Source organism: Centrocercus urophasianus, unplaced genomic scaffold, assembly GCF_019232065.1.
Source record: "Centrocercus urophasianus isolate 14NV4802_14NV808 unplaced genomic scaffold, USGS_Curo_1.0 seq_19, whole genome shotgun sequence".
Lineage (NCBI taxonomy): Eukaryota > Metazoa > Chordata > Aves > Galliformes > Phasianidae > Centrocercus > Centrocercus urophasianus.
The window spans coordinates 19124027-19140954 of NW_024884744.1; the positions used below are offsets into that span (position 1 = coordinate 19124027).

The following is a 16928-nucleotide window of genomic DNA, read 5'->3' on the forward strand; positions in this document are numbered from 1 at the left end:
TTTTAAGACAGGGCTGAATTGAGATTTATGAACAAAACTCTTCATCCTCAGCTGCTCTGGAAACAAGAGTTTACTTATTACATGTTTATCATGACAGGAAAAGTATTTTAAGCACAGAAACAGTCAATACCTCAGCCCTGAAGAACGCTGTAATCAGCAACGGAGTACATCCAACTGCCTGGGTAAGATAAAAACAAACTGAAATAAGAATTACACAGAAAGGGGTCTATCTCAAATGAAGGCTTCCAGGGCTATGGTTGAGGCAGCAACGGGAAAAATGAATTATTTGCAACATGTCACCCATAGCTTTCTCAAGAAGGCTGTCTGAATACTCCACTTATTTAGGAGAAACCCAACAGTATCAGTGATGTGCCATCAATTTAAAATAATTGGTCTCCTTTCTTTCAGGATTTTTTTTTTTTTGTAGGTTTTTTTTAAATGTTTTGTGGTTTGCTTGTTTGTTTTTTAACTTACATAACACCAGAAGTTACTGCTTTAAAATATTTGTTACAAGTTTCCCAGAGCTGTGTTAAAGTCTCGCAGATCGCCCATAAGATTTCAAACGCGTACATTTTTGCACATTTGCTATTCAGCAAGAAGCATGCACAGGTCAGCAGTGTAAGTTGGTGTTTTGCTCTCATTCAAATATGTATACTTGAGAAATATTTCATTACATTCAAAGAAAAGCCAGAAGATGGGCTTCACAATAGCAAAATAGGAAACTGTACCTGCAAACAGCTAACAAACTGCTCCAAAGGCCTCAACTTGGCAGAGTGTCAGCTTCACAGAATGCCTAAACTGTAATTCTTTTTAATTATTTTACCATCAAACTCAACTGGAAGACAGTATTTTCTAGTTCTTCAGAAAATAATAATAATGGAGCAACGGTTACAGCCAGGCGTCGGAGTTGAACTCCAGTTGAAAGTTAAATTAAGTCGATACTGGTAACTCTAGTTGCTTCTCCCCCTTTTGGTTTTACTTTCTCCATCATAACTGTCTCCTGGACTAATCATTTTTGAATATTAGGTGCTTATAATCAGCTTCAAGTCAGTTTGCACATGAAAGTTAAATAGTAGCATATCCAGGCAAGATTGTGTAAGTTACAGGCTACTAACAAGAAAACAAAATGAAAATGAACAGAAGTAAATGCGAGCCCACAACCACTGCTGTTATTGGCATCTATGAGAGATCCTTGCCTTTGACTGTGGAAGAATGATCCTTTTTTTCCCCTTTCCCAAAAAAGGTGTTACTCTGTGAGAGGATAAGAGAGAGGGAAAATGCCTTTGCAAGACTGGCTTATCTGGTTACAATCCTTTTAACTGCCAAGCAAACTGCAATTCAACGAATAAACCAAATTCCAGTAACATCCTTCAGCAGTGCCTGTGCCTTGTAAAGCCTCAGTCTCCCAGCCAGCAGACAACCAGAGATACAGACACACATCTTTGCTTCCTCTGGGGAACATGCAGTCCCCACAAAAGGCTCTGAATTCTCATTCTAGGACCATCAGTTACTTTAGATTTCAAACAATAACAGTATTTACATTCCAGCTTAAAAAAAACAGCTTGAAAATGCCAGTCCTAGAAAAGAAGCCATAGTTGAGAGAGGAGTAATTAAAAATGTTAAGGTCTAGAGGCGTAAGTTATTTAAACTTCTCAAAAACATTCACAGTACGTTTTAATAGACAGTTTTGGTCACTCTTGCAGCCCAAAGCCCAACCCTAAAAACCATCCATTTTCTAACTGTTTAGGAGAAGCTTTGCCTGACACAGGGATAAGCATTACCGTGGTTTTAATTCTAATTAATTTAACCATGTGTCTGTGGTTCTGCTGTTCTACTCAGTAACAGGGCTTTTAAGCATCTGAAGGATTGTCTTTTGTTTTCTCTTAGGCAGTGAATGAACATCATTTGAATCACTGGTGTTAACAACACAATTCAAGACTTTTCCACTGCTGGGTGATTTCATTCGGACCCTGGTAGGAGACTGCCAGTTTTCATTGCAAGAACCTTTCCGACCCTTGTGGTGATTTGTTTCACTTTGTTTTTTCAAGACTTTTGAGTCCTTTGCCATCTTAGAGCTTCCTTTTCTAGAAGAGTCTTTCACAGATTGAGGTGTTTTAGTACGAAGAAGGTACTCATCTGGAGATCCCTTCTGTCGGTTCAGCAACCTCTCCTCTTTGTTGAACTGTCTTTGCAGCTGCAGAGCCAGAAGCCTATCCTGCTCCTCCTGCATATGCCTTTCATGGAGCTCCTGCTCAAAGGCTTTCTGCATTTGCAAATTGAAGTCACTTTTCCACTCCGCTTCTTCCTCCAAAGTTCCTGGAAAAGTTCTTCTCCTCTTGTCCACCACACCCAAGTCAACCACTGCTTCAGCCAGTTGTTCTGGAGACTTTCTTTTGGGAGCCTCCTTAGTGTTTGCCAAACTCTCTGGTTTCTTTTCATCTGCATTTCCAGCCGTCTTCATGAGATCACCTTTCACACTTTTGCTGTCAGACACGGAATTTATTGCTAACTGAATACAAGTACTAGTTTCAGCACACTTTTCAAGGTTTATGCTGCCTACATGAGTTAACCTGTCACTGTCCAATACTACTCCACCTTCTCCTCTGGATGTGGAAAGAACTGTTCTAGCCCCTTCTCCTTCTGCAATTCCACAAGTTGTATGTAGAAGTTCATTTCTCAGACCGTTTGGTTCGTGTGCATTTTTTTGCTTGACAGTTGTGGTCTCCTCTGAAGCTGAGGCATTTAGGATGTTAATGTACGTCTGCATAAACAAATCCTCGGCACTGGAACCTTTGGTCACACCACTCAGCTGTGGAGACAGCGTTGGCATTTCCTCTTGCTCATCTTGCCCCTCAGTACTGCTGCCTTCATTGTTACTGATCTGAAAAAAAGAGAAAGAGATCTCTAATTAAAGGCATTTATTATAAGCCAATGGATGTAAATAAAATGCAAATCTGTTTTATCATAGCTGTACTGCTCTTAACTACTCCGGGATATTAACTTGGATTCTTCTTTAACAAGAATGAATAAACAGCATTGTTAAATAAGTATTCAGAACGACCTGCAGAAGCATAGCTGGGAGACTGAAAAGAACTGCAGCATTCTCCTGTTATCAGTGGCTGCGATCAGCTGCTCAAGGAATTACCCTGCTCATCTTCAGAGCTTAGCAGGAAAGATGCAGACAAATGGGAACCATGAAAATCAGAATGCAGCCTCCCTGGATGAGCTCCAGAATAATCATTAGAGTGTTATATGCCAGCAGCTGCAGCTCAGAGTTCACTGAAAATCTTAACGTGAACAGCATTTACACCTTCAAAAACCAGGAGTGTGCATTACTGAGATCACAAAAATAAAACCAAAACAAAGCTGCCAAACTAGAAGAAAAACTCAAAGTAATTAAAATTGTTTGTGGACATGGTGTCAATCTGTGAATGGAGGAGACCTGGGTCTAGTAGTAGATATGGAGGTTGATGGCCCTGCATGCAGCAGGGGGGTTGGAGCTTGATGATCCTTGAGGTCCCTTCCAACCCAAGCCATTCTATGGTTCTATCATTCAAAGATCTTGTCAGTGTTCAAGTTTAGTTCACCAAAGCCTCCGTGCAGATATACAAGGTAACCATAAAATAAGCTGCAGCTGTGCATCAGCTGACTGCCAAGCGTGGTTTCTTCCTTTTGCACTTTTGGGAATTGTGAATACTGAACAGCTCCTGAGATGGATATACAGAGTGCCCAGTGCTGACAGCATTACTACAGGCAAAGCAGAGAGTAACCTGCAACTGCTAACACTGTGATCTGTAACAAGATGATTCCATTACCGCAAATCCAGGGTCAGTCCCACCTCCCTCTGTTGCCCTGGAGGATGAAGCTGATTGCAGTGTGTGGCGGTGCTTTGGAGTCAGGTACCTAAAAGGCAGCAAAAACAAAGCAAAAGGCACACTTGTTAAAACCTTTTTTCTTCCTTTGCATTGCTAGTCCCTTATAGTAATCATGACCTCAGGTTCATGCTGACAATAACAAGAGGGGTGAGGGTATCTCTTCTCCTCCACATTATCCTATAAGGAGATGTTTCAATATTCAATAGCCTACATTTGCCCAAGTTATACAGGGAAGTCAGGCAGGAAGAAAGGCACTATAATGAGAAACAGATCACTAATCATAGAACAGAAACTTGGCTTTCTTACTTCTGGATGTCTCCGGAGTTGCTTGGTTTGTTCTTCGTCTTGCACAAATTAGCTGGGAGTGACTCATGTGAGAGGCTGTCTCCTCGTGAAGAACTGCTGAGCACGTGTTCTCCCAAACTGTCATTCTTCAGTGACAAAGAAAAATAGTGTTATATAAAACAAACCACAACACAAACAGGAGAACTACTTCTGTCCTGCTACAGAATCAGTTACTTCTGACCAAGGAATTCCAGAAAAAAAATTTAAAAAATTTTAAAAATCTCAAATCTAAGTTAAACTTTTTCAAACATCGTTTGTTCCTTTCTTCAGTATATGAGGATATAGACCTCGATTTCTTTCAAAGCAGATTTTTTAAATTCATAGGGGAAAGGAAGTAGCCAGAAGAAAACCAATGTTTCTAAATGTTTTGTAGCACAAAATTCCTACAGCCATTTCAAGTGCCTGCTATACAGGTAGAAATGCTTGGAGGTACTTCACCCTCATGCTGGTTCATCAAAAGTTAGTCAGTCCAGGAGCTAAAGTACTGACAGCTGACAACAGCTTTCAAATGCAATTCAGGCAAATTTAAGTTATTCAGACGTCTAACTTTTGCTCTAAAAAGTCTGAGTTGCTTACACTAAATGAACATTGCAAAACGTCCCCTTCTATGTTAACTCACCAAGCTGTTACTGAGCTGCCATGCCAACTCCTCATCTTGTTTAAGCTGCTCCTCCATCTCCTTTCGTCTTTCTTCTGCCAATCTGTGCTCTTCCTCTTCTTCTGCTAGCAGCTTTTGAATGTATTCCTCACTTGCCTTGTTCTCTTCTTGCTCATGCGCTCGCCTTTCTGCCTCCACCTGAGAAAGAATTGTTTTTAAGGTATGCAGTTGCCGTAGCACCATGCTTTGCATCAGAGTCTCTTCACTAACACTCCTTCCATGGAAACAGTTCAAATGAAATCACTCCAGCTGTACTTCCCACCGAATGTGCTTGATCAGAAAAGTTTACAAAATGTAAAGCCCAAAAGCCTCTGAATAAAGAAAACAGAGCCTTAAACAGAAGTCCTTCTTCAGCCTCAATTTTGAGTGGTAGACACTGAGCCTGCAGTGTGACAGCTTGACCAATACCTGAAGGTGGCATAAGCTGAAACTGCCACAAGAAAATGCATCCATAAGCCAACACACATTGCTGAATAAACTAGGTCTCCTCTTCTAGCTTAAGTCAACTGTGCATCTGAACTGAAGACTGTCACCTTCCACTGTTAGCAACAGCTGTCAGCTCTTGCTGAAGAGCGCACACTGTGTCCTCCCTCTCTTCTTTCCACATGGGATCCAAACCTCAGAAGCAACACATCAGTGGTAGCACAGATTAGCATGCTCTTGTAGCAACACTGCCCTTTTAAGTACCTTCCTTTTTTTGTTCAACAACATTTCAGCTGTTTGTGGGAACAATTAAAACAACTCGAGTCAAAGCATTTTGCACTTTTAAATACGTTTTTAGACCTACCTTGCTAACCTCTGCTTCATATTCCTGTCTCAGTTCCCCAGGTTTGCTCAGCTGGTGTTGTGGATGGGGGACGAAGACTAATTAAGAGGAAGGGGGTAATAAAAAAGAGTGAGCACAAAGCAAAATCATGACAATCAACAATAAAACATTTTAACAAAAGATCATTTCCATATCTTGTCACAGGAATGGCTTAAGTCAAGTCTTTGGAACGAAGTAAAATAATTCAAAATACAAAAGATAAAAGCAAGTATGTTACAAAGTAGCAGGAACAGCCAGTTCCAAGCCCTGGATACAAAGCAAATATGCATACTCATACAAATATGCAACTCTTGATTTTTGCCTCTAATGACTTCGCTGTAAGCAAAAAAAGTGGAACAATGTGTTGTAAGGAAGGCCTACCAAAGGAGCTTGAAATGCTATCCACTTTTCAATTTATTCACTTACTTTTTAAATATTTTGCTTTCTGCTAAGGATGTTCTGTTCCAGCTAGAATACTCCATTCTGTTAGCCCTTCAAAACATTCTGAGTCCTGTGTCATTTTAATACAACACACCTAAAAGATACTAAGAAAAATTTGTTCTTATGTTCTATTAAGAAATCCTAATGTTACTATGCCCATTTTTCTTGGAGTTGTGTTAAACACCCAATGCCAGTGCTGGTGCTGACCACGATGGGAAGAACAGGAAGAGGTGTGGGAAAAGTATTGCCTCTCCCAGGTATAAAACTATCAGAGGGGATCAAATTTGAATGGAGGTTACAACATAATAAACCCCCATGCCCTTCAGGGAGAGAGTCAGATTTCATTTCCTTTTGTCTAACATCACAATTTTAGGCTCTAAGACTCTTAAATAGACTGGAGAACCTGGTATTTCTAATGAAACTAAGTGAGGGTATCTAAAAGTTGAAAATAAATCACCAAGGTTTAACCACGTGACATACTTGATGGGGATAAACACACCCACAGACACTCTGGTTAAAGATCTTACAGCTGCAGCTGTATCAGTAATAGCTGTTTCTGCAAGGACAAAGAAACATACAGCAACATTTTGTGCAAAAAGCAGGAACAAATATTCACCAAAACGATGGGACAATATTACTTACTCTGTACTGCAGACAACAAAAGGCATGGCCACTGCCCTGCCTTGAAGTCCCTTTCACAGGACAGCTCTGCACTGCATTTTCTAGCAACAACACAGCGCATCTATGCACAGTATCTTCTTTCACAACATCCAAAGCCCACCTGTACTAATTCCTTTGGTAAAGCACAGGACAAGTGACATCTTACTTACTTTCCTCTTCTAAATCCTGTCCGTTAATTCTCCGCTCGCATTCCTTCGGATATTTCTTCTGAATCTTCTCCCAGAGTTCCCAGTTGATAAGAGTATTCCTGCGGGCATTATATCGTGCCCAAGAAGAGACTCGACGTCGACAAAAGGGGCAGCAGAGACTGGCATTTTCAACTGTCAGCTGGAAACAGGAATTACAGATGGTGTGGTTGCACGGCAGGGTGACGGGCTCCACAAAGATCTCCACGCAGATTTGGCAGAGGCAGTCATCTAAGGAAAGGGGAGCCTCCGATTTCTTTGACATATTGACTTGAAGATCAGGAATGAGACAAATTAACAGCAGTACCTGAAAGCAGAAAGAAATGTGTATTTTAACAAATTGTGTCCTAACTACCCTTCAAAAAGCTCAGCATATTTAAGAAAGCTGCTAACTTTTTGACTTACAGAGGAAGATGCAAGTCTTAACAGAAGTCCCTGTGAAACAAGGATTCCTACTGCAGTTTCCTGTGAACTGCAGCAGGTACATGGAGGATAGCAGGGAGATAGAAACAGGGGAAAAAGAAGTAAAGAAAGTCTTTCAGCATTTATTTTCTCGTAGTTACAAGCTAAGGTCACGCTTGGTGGATGTTATCACAGTTACTGAATTAACTTTCAGATTAGTCTGTTTTTTGCTATATGTACATCCTTCAAAAGTTGATTCTAGTACAGCTTAGCTCCACACGAAGGTGAAATACAACATTCTCCCTGTGCATCAGAGGCTTTTCCTTAGAGAGAAGGGTCTTCCACATTCATTCATTTGCTTAAGCTGGAAGGCAAAAGTCAAAGCGCCTTTTAAGTCTGACAAACATAAGCAAAGATCTAACCAATGCATTCAGTAATTCAGTGCCTCCCATCACGACCCTCACGCCTTCAAACAGTGGGGATCACCCAGCCCTTCTGCCACCAACCTCCTCAAACGGCTCTTCACTTACCCAGAATGCGGTGCATCAGAAAGAACAAAAGCCATCCCCATCCTCCCCCCGCAGCAAAAGGAACAAAAATATGATTTTTCAAGCTACAGAAATTTTAAAAAACGTAAAGCATCAGGTATTGCACAGACAGAGCTTTCTGACAGAGGCTGTGACAGTCCGACCCCGATAACCCACAGAAGAAGCTGACATTGAGACAGAGGCACACAAGGCGACTTCTGGGGGTTTTGCTCTTCCTTAGTACCAGAAGTCTTTTATTTTTCAGCTGGATAACACGGAGACACTCAGCGGTGCTTCTCCCTGTAACGAACTACCCGCACGGTCCGTATTACCTCTGCTGGGACAGGAGGTTTCAGCCGGCATACACAGTTTCCACACACCGAGCGGGGTGAAGGCGGGCCTGCGGCTCCAGAAGGGCGGGGATCCTCACAGGGAGGCTGCGGGCCCGCGGCCAGGCAGGAGGCTGCGGGCCGGAGGGAGCGAGCGCGGGCCGAGCATCGGCACGGTAACGGCTTACCACAGGGAGCGCGGGAAGCGGAGCGCGGGAAGCGGAGCGCAGGCCGCGGCCATCAGCGCAGGAACGGGCCGCGCCGCCCGCCGCTCTCTCACTCCCAGTTCCGGCGCTCACAGGCCGCGCTCCGCCCTCACGGCAGCGGGCTGCTCCGCCCTGCGGGAAGGCTGGCGATCCGTGTGGGAGCCTCGCGGTGGCTGCAGTGAGCAGGAAGAGCCACGGCGCTTGGTGCCATGCGGCCCGGCGGCTTCCGGCTGGGTGCGGCGCTGCGCTGGGCGGCTGTGGGAGGAAGCGGCGCTGTGCTGTGTGGCTGCAGGAGGAAGCTGTGCTGTAAGGCATCCGCCCGCACCCCACCGCACCACTTCTCCAGAGGTCCTTGAGCAGCAGCAGCTCCGCTAAGTGATTTCAGCGTGCCCTCTGAGAAGACAGAAAGCCTCGTGATATCCAACTCTAACCTCAGGTGCTCAAAGTGCAACCTCCAGGCCTTGCTAGCAGAAGGGAATCAGAACATCCGTGTTCTCTTTTCCCCATCTCTGGGAAGTGGTGTGGCTCTTTACCACGCAAACATTTATTTCAAATAGACAGCTGTCTACGGCTGGAATCAAACGACCCTTCGTGTTTCCATAGCACGTGGTAATTCAGGCTGTGCCCAGGCTGTACAAATACACACTGAAGTGCACTTACCACCCGCAGGTGCAGGGCACAGACAGCTGGTGCTGGCCCTTCCCTGCTGCCCACCTGTCCTCCAGTGCAGATGTCCACACTGCATCCTGGCTCTTCTCCTCCTCCAGAAGCGCGGCCTGCACCTCAAACTTCTGTGCCAGCTTCTGTAGGCTCGCGTCCAGGTCTTGGAACCGCGTCTCCAAGGCTTGCAGCCTGCTTTCTACTCTAGAGAGTGGGAAACAAGCACTTGTTTAGAACTTGGGCCTCAACACACTGCGCTTTCTGCATGTGGTCACACATTCCACTGAATTGATCCACAGCACATATGAGGTTCCTCCCAAGTCAACTGTGAGTTCATTTACTTCCTTTGCAGATTCATACACCATTTGAAATTCCATCTTCTGATGCCACCTATGTCCCTTTGACCTTTCTTTAGCGTAGAAATTTTGCAACTTGTAAATGCAGAAGGAGCAGTAGGAAAGGTTTGTGTTTAGGTACATCTGTGTTTGGGTTATCAACCATTTGTATGATGTTAGTGGTAAGAGGTATTTTTACTTTTCTAGCATTGCAGCTATTTCTGCTTTTACTTGCACTGTCCTGATCTCCTCAACCCTTTTCATTTAACATCGAACAGAACTTCTCATTCTTCCTCGGATAACAAATTATGCAAATAATAAACCAAGCTGCCCTCAGTGGCTTTTGTTCTCTGCTGGCTTTTCCTGCTTTGGTTTTTGCTTTCATACAGCGGCTCTTCTGCAGAACAAATGCATGACAGGAGGACCTTAGTGAAAGAGCAATAATAACACTTCTGAGTTCTGTAGCTGGTATTTATTCACTGCTTTTTCATAGCTTGATATCTGTTGTAGTTTTCCTTATTAGCAAACTGTATATTTGAATATTCTAGTTCCATAATCCTAAATATGGTGTTGTTTGTTTTTTTTTAGTTTGAGCTTCCTCCACACACCCTTTGCAGAAAAAAACCCTGCTCCGTTGAGAACTGAACTGTGTCTGCTGAAAAGGAAGAGGGAATGGGACACTTTGTGCTCGTTTTCCATCCTTTGTTTTACTTGAGGAGTGGGGTTTCCTGGGCTTCTTTCATCCTGGTGGTGGCTTTTGTGAAGATAATGTTAAGTTTGCCTCAGTTCACTATTGTTATGTCAATGTCTGTTCTTCCGAATCCTGGGAACCTCAAAGCTATGGAAATATCCATCATCCAAAATTCCTTCCTGGATATGGAACAAATCACGGGGCACACTGTACTTTAGTAGTGATTTATGAGAATATCAGCTGCTCCTGTCATACATACATTTAGTTTCTCCCTGGCATTGAGTGGTTGGTATGGGATAACACTAGGAACCTGCAACACAGAGCTGGTGGAGTTTTTGTTGTCTGATGGTGATTTTCACATATGGAGAAGAGATTATCTCTGCTACAGCAATACTGCTGTTGCAGCAGAGGGCCGATCTTTGAAGTGTTTTTGTAATTTGAATATAAAAGCAAGTATCAATATCTGAAGCATTATTTCATGAGCAGAAGTACTGCATTTCAGCAGCAGGGATACTCATGCAGGACACCACAAATTCTTACTACCTGTAAACCAGTTCTACATGTGCACCTAAGCAGTTTCTTGTCTGATACCACTTGCACAGCACAGATAGTGCATGTGGAAATACATACATGAAAATCCACTGAAAGGGAGCACCGTCTCACTTTGTCTTTTAACTCTGTGGGTTTCAGACCCCTTTTCCACTCTTCCCTTCCTGACAAGCAGTGGCTGTGGCTCTCGTTTGGTTCTGCTGCTGTTGCCCACCTGGATGATCAGGCACCATCGAGCTGTGATGGTGCTGTCACATGCAGTGGAACACGTGGACAGGAGCCAGCAGGGGAAGCAGGTGCCAGACTACTTTAATTGAAGCCAATGAACCTGTCGATGAAAGCTTTTTTGCAAGCCTCTTCATGTACAGGCTTTGGAAATGGAAGGTGACTCGGCATTAACTACGTCCCAGTTCCTTAGCCACAGTTATTTTCTTTCTTAAAATATAGAAGGGTTTGTCTTGCTTTTTGTCAACTACGACCACTTACTTCCTATCTTTGAACCCTATAAGTGCTGATGTATGTTCCCAAATTTGGAAGTTCATTCCAATTTACAGCAGAATTACAGCAGAGCACAGACCAGAATTTCCTGTTACCGACTTGCTCCTGGCAGCACTTTGTGCAGCTACCAGGCTTTGCTGATCAAGCACTTGCACAGAATCCTGCAGCAAGCTGCCAGGACCAGCAGCTTGAAGCTGGCAAGGATGGCGTTCATGAAGTGCTGCAGCCTTTGTTCTGCCCCCTCCCTCTCCAACAAATAAAGGAGGATCAGAGCATTGTTCATGAATTACCCTCTTCCCACAGACACACTGTATTTATTTCCATCCTATTACCTGTGAAAATTTCCAAAGTACAGGTTATCTCGATAACAGACCACAGCATAATCTTGTCTTCTCTCCCCCTGCCCCAGTCCTGCCACTTATCCTCATCCCCTGCCATATCAGCACAACCCTTTAACGACCTGTTTAACGTCTTGCTCAAGGAGCGCAGGGATATGCTGTCTTTAGCCATCGTCCTGGAGAAAGGAAGTCAAGCAGGGGTGGGCTCCAGTCCTCTCCTGAGGCAGACACCACGGATGGGGGCTCTGACTCCTGCTGGAGGGTGATTGCAGCAGGCTTTTAATAGACTGTACATCCAAATATAGCTCACAGATGCACAGACACATGCTCCTCATACTACACATCACGTTACACAACTGGACCTCTGCTCCTGACGCACTCATCTCGTCTGTCCTCAGACATACAGGGAATAATGAGAAGGGGAAATCTAGTCTGCTTGTTTGCTGTTCAGGTTTATTTATCTGTACTGCCTTCAAGCTCTTCTCCTGGGCCAAAGCCTCCTGCTTTTAAAGGCTGTACAGATTGTTGTTGGGTTGTTTTCTAGTGTTGTTAAGCTGGATTTGAATGACTTGTACATGGCTGCAGGGAACTGCTTCTGAGGGCAAAGAACAGTGAAACACACCACTGACATCTCATCCATAAAGGATGCAAATATTTGCAGGAGTTGCCTATGCAAAAAACAAGCAAACAACTCTACATTTTGTTCCCATTAAAAAGAAAAAGCGAAGGCAAGTAACGTGCACCTGCCAACACCACAGCCAAGGTAACAAGACAGCACAGAACCCAGATCACTCAAGCAGGCCTGTGGCCAGCAGGCTTTGAGTCTTTGCCTGTGAAAACTTCAGGACAACCTGAAGAAAAAAAAAAAAAAAAAAGAAAGAAACACAAAAGTATTCCTTTTTCTATTTTTTCTTCTTATTTGTCCATTCCATGGGAACACTTCTGGACAAAATCTTGCACAGCACCTATGTTAGGCAGTATGAGAATGAATATAAACACACGGGAGCAGTGAGAGAAAGCATTTTATTAAGACAAATGTAGCTGTAATTTTTCTCTCTGGGAAAAACAGCTAAATGCAGATGACAGCTGACCCACTAGGCAGATGCTAACATTTTCCCCATCTTCTTTATTACTGCAGCGTGAAAAAAATCCAGTTGACAATGACTAGTAATCTGACTGCTTGCTAGTAAGTTAAGGCTCCTCTAGTCCCATATGCAAAATAATGAAAACCGTACTTCCAAGAAAGCCAGCTCAAGCTGACTGTGGGACAGTTTAATAGGGAAAGTAAAATAAAGCACTGAAATTGTGTGAAACTGAAGGAACTCAGTTACATCTCTATTACTGGTCAGCATCCTCATTAAGCACAGAGGAATTCCCTGTTAATTTTATTCCTGCAACTTCAGTTATGTCAGGACAGTTATGAACTCATTGCCAGCCTACAAGCAACAGCTGCAGTGAGCACTACCAGCTGTAAAAATGTCACACCAGGCCAATGGCATTGTGAGATCTGTGTGAGAACACAGCGAATCCCTTGCCATTCCTGAGAATGCAGGAGGCCTCGTTCAGTTCACTGCCAACAGATTTAATTGGAATCATATTTCGAATGTGGAGAAATGATTCTTCCCCACAAATTTGTTTCAGCACCTAAGACTCTGGCAACGGATAAACAGATATGGAACTACTCTGATCAGCAACTAATACTCTCCTGGAGCCTTTGATCTCTGTGCACGTGATCCAGTTCACCTTCTCTCCATGCTCAATGGTTAGCTTTGGTAAAATTCTAGCGTGTTCATTTGAAGCCACTTTGTTGAGCTTTCCATCTTTTCTGGCAGTGGCAGCTGCTTGGCCCTTCCTTTTATGGAGCGACTTTGCTGGACTTTTCTGCTGCTTTCCAATGTCATTACTGACATCCCAGAGCAAGACTTTCCCATCGTTTCCCCCAGTCAACAACCAGTATGATTCCGGCATGAAGAGGACTTGTGATACTCCTAAACTATGACCTTTAAACTCCAGCTCACGTTCAAATTTGAGACCAGTCACTCGGAATATTCTGACTTTACCATCTTGAGCTCCGCAGCCAAAGATGTTGCCGCACGATGCGACAGACAGGGAATGTGCAAGTGGGGGGTTAAAGAGCTGGCTGGCTGACTGCAGACTGTCTTCTTCTGTTCCACACTCCTGCAAGTTCGTGGTCCACAGGGGGCGAGCTTTCTGCAGGTTCCACAGCATAACCTTGGAAAAAATCAAAGGAATCAATCATTTATCCACTTTACTTCAAAGAACACCACCCGTAGCATCTGATTCTTAAGTAGAATTGGTTCCTTTTGCTAACAAAAATAAGATAAAGTTTTCTGCTCGGGCAGAGCAGGGGCCACGGATGAGCATAAGAGATGCAAGATCTGTTGCGCAAGATACATTTGAAGTTCACCTAGCAAACACAGCAAATCTTTACCACATGCTTTCCAAGCCATGACTGTGCCCCTCCCAGTAGAGTCAATGGCTCAGAACCCTAGAGCATAAAATGGATGGGAAAGCTGTTCTAAATGCTTTTCCATTCAACTCAGCAGCAGTAATCATGATATACTGCTCACCTTAATTATTTACAAGGAGGGACAAGGAAACGTTAGCAGCAACTGAAAAGAAAGCTTCATCATTCTGAATGTCAGTTCTGTTTCTGCTACATAATTTTTCTAAGATAATCACTTCCTTTAATGTGTTTGAGAAACGGAGTAGAAGACTGAGAGGGGACCTGATCCAGGTCTATAAATATCTAAGGTGTGGGGGCAGAATGGCGAGGCCGGACTCTTTTCAGTGGTGAGTGGAGACAGGACAAGGGGAAACGGCTGGAAACTGCAGCACAGGAAGTTCTGCACAAATGTGCAATGGAACTTCTGTACAGTGAGGTGACGGAGCAGTGGAACAGGCTGCCCAGGGAGGTGGTGGAGTCTCCTCCTCTGGAGATGTTCAAGACCTGCCTGGATGCCGACCTGTGCGACCTGCTGTAGGGAACCTGCTTTGGCAGGGGGGTTGGACTCAATGATCTCTGGAGGTCCCTTCCAACCCCTACAATTCTGTGATTCTGTGATGAGATGGAAGCAGTTTCAGACTTGCTTTTGGAATGCCATGGCACCTGCAAGCTGCTCACTGTGCCTTCACATGAATCCTGCTTCTACCACACAACAATTCAAGTGCTGCTGATTTATACTGCACCCGTTAAAATAATACTTTATTTTACAGTATATAAATACTTTTACAGTATGAATTAAGACTTTTTTTTCAAGGCCAGCAGATCTCAAAGCACTCGGTCTCCTGCAGTACTGATAAGCTGTTTGCTTATCCAGAATCCATGTATTATTTCCTACTGCTTTTCTCTTCTAGGAGTCACCGCTGCTGCTGCATTACAAGTGCTTTGCTACCAACGATGGGGAGAACTTTTCTGTGATGACTGCGCAAAGCAGACTTCATCAGAGCGGCCAATCTTAACACGTAAGCCAAAAACTCCATTCTCATCATGGACAGCATCAGCTTCATGCATCCAGCAAGTGGTGACAAGCGTTCTGCAAAGTAAGTATGTTCTGCCCTCGTGGCATTTTCCTTGCTTCCACAGCACTTTTGGAAATAACACTAGCTACCAACATTTCAGTTCTCATCAGCTGTTGCTGTTGTTTTTCTCACATAGAAATAGTATATTAATGGTTACAGTTCTGATAAAAGCTTTCCAGCCATTTTAGGGATCTGAATTTAAGCAATCTGTGTAAGGTGCTGAGCATTTACTGCCGCACTTCAGTTCCTCTGAGATGAAGCTTCTCAAAGCACTCTATTCAAAATCCTATCTCAATGGTGGACAAATGCAGAGAATTGTTTAAAACCTGGCAAAGTCAGAACTTGGGAAACTTCCAGCGATCAACCTTAACTTGAATAAATACTTCCAGAGTTTTGGCAAACGGTGGCTTTAAAATAGAAAAAACAGTTTTTAAGAACACAGCAAAACTGCGTGATGCTGTCAAAGGAAAGTTCCCCTAACACCGCCAGAACCACAGAGAGCTTTGTAGAAGTGACAGTTTTCATCTCAGGCTAAAACAGGAACGTGGTCAGACCTCAACCACTGGAAAGGAAGTCCTGGGGTGGGTTCAGCCCAGAGCACAGGAGCCGAGCGGAGCTCCCCTCGTGGCGGCTGCAGCTCCTCACGGGGAGCGGATGGGCAGCGCCGAGCTGTGCGCTGAGGGAACGGCGTGGGGCTGCGTTGGGGAGGGGCGGCTGGGGGCAGGGAGAGGTTGTGCAGCGCGGGGCGGTGGGCACGGCACAGCTCCAGCGGGCACGGCCCTGGTGCCAGAGCTCAGGGAGTGCTGGGACACCGCCGTGAGACATCGGGTTTGGGTGGTGCTGCGTGGGGCTGCGGGTTGGCCTCAGTCATCCTTGTGGGTCCCTTCTAACTCGGGATGTTCTGTGATTCTGTGTGGCACGCAGAGGACAAAAGTTCCACCTGATAAGGCAGAGAAGAAGTGTAAAAGGCAAAGAACGTTCCACGAGGTTACTTCAAGCAGGGGATAAACTTAATGACATCCTCAGACCAGCCAGGTAGTTCAGTGTCTGCATTAAGCACTCCGGCTGCCATCCGCTCTGCCTTGGGCACTGTGTTTTCTACGGCAGTGCTCTGCCTGCAGCCACCCGCTCGAGGTAACCGCTGGTTTCACACGGTAGGACAGAACCGACGGAGGCACAGCTGCTCTCTGCCGTCCCTCGATTCCCCCGTGCCAACCACATCCACACCGCGCCTACGAGCGAAGCCCGAGGCGCAACACGGCACCGCGCCGCAGGAAGGCCCCGCGCCCCGGCTCCGGGTGGAGACGAGGGCAGCCCGCCGTCACCCGCCGCCGGTACAAAGTCACCTGCATGTCCAGTCCGCACGAGACGAGGCTCTGCGGCCTCCGCGGCCGAAAGGCGACGGAGGAGCAGATGTTGGCGTGCCTCAGGGAACGGACGACTTTCTCGCTCTGCAGATCTACGACCTTGACGGCCCCGGAGTCGTCTGCCGCGGCCAGCAGGTCCCCGCCGTCGGCGACGGCCAGGCAGTTGATCTCGTCCTCGTTGAAGCGGAGACGCTCCACGGGCTCCCGCAGCGCCCGCACGTCCAGCAGCGCGACGGCCGGCCCGTGCGCGGCGTACAGGCGGTGCGGACGGCGCGGGGAGAACGCCAGCGCCGCCACGTCGTCCTCGGCGGGGGCCAGCCGCAGCCGCCCCGCGGGGACGCCGTCCCGCCCCCACAGCGCCAGCTCGCCGCGCTCGCCCCCCGAGGCCGCGGGCCCCTCGCTGCCGGCGGCGAGGCACAGCACGGAGGCGGAGTGGCCGCCCTCCCACCTGACCGCCATAGACCCCAACACCGGCCCACACAACCAAATGCGC

The 16928-nt window shown here is 45.5% G+C and overlaps 3 protein-coding genes across 5 annotated transcripts in view; all 3 read right to left on the reverse strand.

Annotated features, from left to right (window-relative positions):
• Window positions 1-8392, reverse strand: RNF168 (ring finger protein 168). The gene is made up of 7 exons (XM_042821008.1): window positions 8252-8392; window positions 6955-7297; window positions 5666-5742; window positions 4840-5016; window positions 4182-4306; window positions 3816-3903; window positions 1-2881 (listed from the first exon to the last, which is right to left on the reverse strand). The coding sequence occupies exons 2-7, from the start codon at window positions 7253-7255 to the stop codon at window positions 1832-1834; spliced, it is 1818 nt and encodes a 605-aa protein (XP_042676942.1). The 5' UTR covers window positions 7256-7297; window positions 8252-8392; the 3' UTR covers window positions 1-1831.
• Window positions 8393-9034: 642 nt separating this feature from the next.
• Window positions 9035-11715, reverse strand: SMCO1 (single-pass membrane protein with coiled-coil domains 1). Its single transcript, XM_042820843.1, has 2 exons — window positions 11648-11715; window positions 9035-9318 (listed from the first exon to the last, which is right to left on the reverse strand). The coding sequence occupies exons 1-2, from the start codon at window positions 11695-11697 to the stop codon at window positions 9111-9113; spliced, it is 258 nt and encodes an 85-aa protein (XP_042676777.1). The 5' UTR covers window positions 11698-11715; the 3' UTR covers window positions 9035-9110.
• Window positions 11716-12530: 815 nt separating this feature from the next.
• WDR53 (WD repeat domain 53) overlaps window positions 12531-16928 on the reverse strand; it is a 4820-nt gene continuing 422 nt past the window's right edge. The window contains exons 1-2 of one of the 3 annotated variants that reach the window (XM_042820999.1): window positions 16415-16894; window positions 12531-13757 (exon numbers count right to left, since the gene is read on the reverse strand). In XM_042820999.1, coding sequence (XP_042676933.1) covers window positions 13170-13757; window positions 16415-16894 — 1068 coding nt within the window. In that variant the 3' untranslated portion in view covers window positions 12531-13169. Of the gene's footprint in view, window positions 13758-15622; window positions 15764-16414; window positions 16895-16928 lie in introns of those variants that run through there. The other 2 variants (XM_042821001.1, XM_042821000.1) reach the window with 2 other exon arrangements.

Coding starts and splice junctions, on each gene's coding strand:
- RNF168 (XM_042821008.1), bottom strand. CDS start 7,255: ATGTCAAAGAAATCGGAGGCTCCCCTTTCCTTAGATGACTGCCTCTGC. Junction 4,307..4,839: donor GGCAGCTCAGTAACAGCTTG/GTGAGTTAACAT, acceptor TTGTCACTGAAG/AATGACAGTTTGGGAGAACA. Junction 2,882..3,815: donor GGACTGACCCTGGATTTGCG/GTAATGGAATCA, acceptor TCTTTTTTTCAG/ATCAGTAACAATGAAGGCAG.
- SMCO1 (XM_042820843.1), bottom strand. CDS start 11,697: ATGGCTAAAGACAGCATATCCCTGCGCTCCTTGAGCAAGACGTTAAAC. Junction 9,319..11,647: donor TTGAGCAAGACGTTAAACAG/GTCGTTAAAGGG, acceptor CCCACTCTCTAG/AGTAGAAAGCAGGCTGCAAG.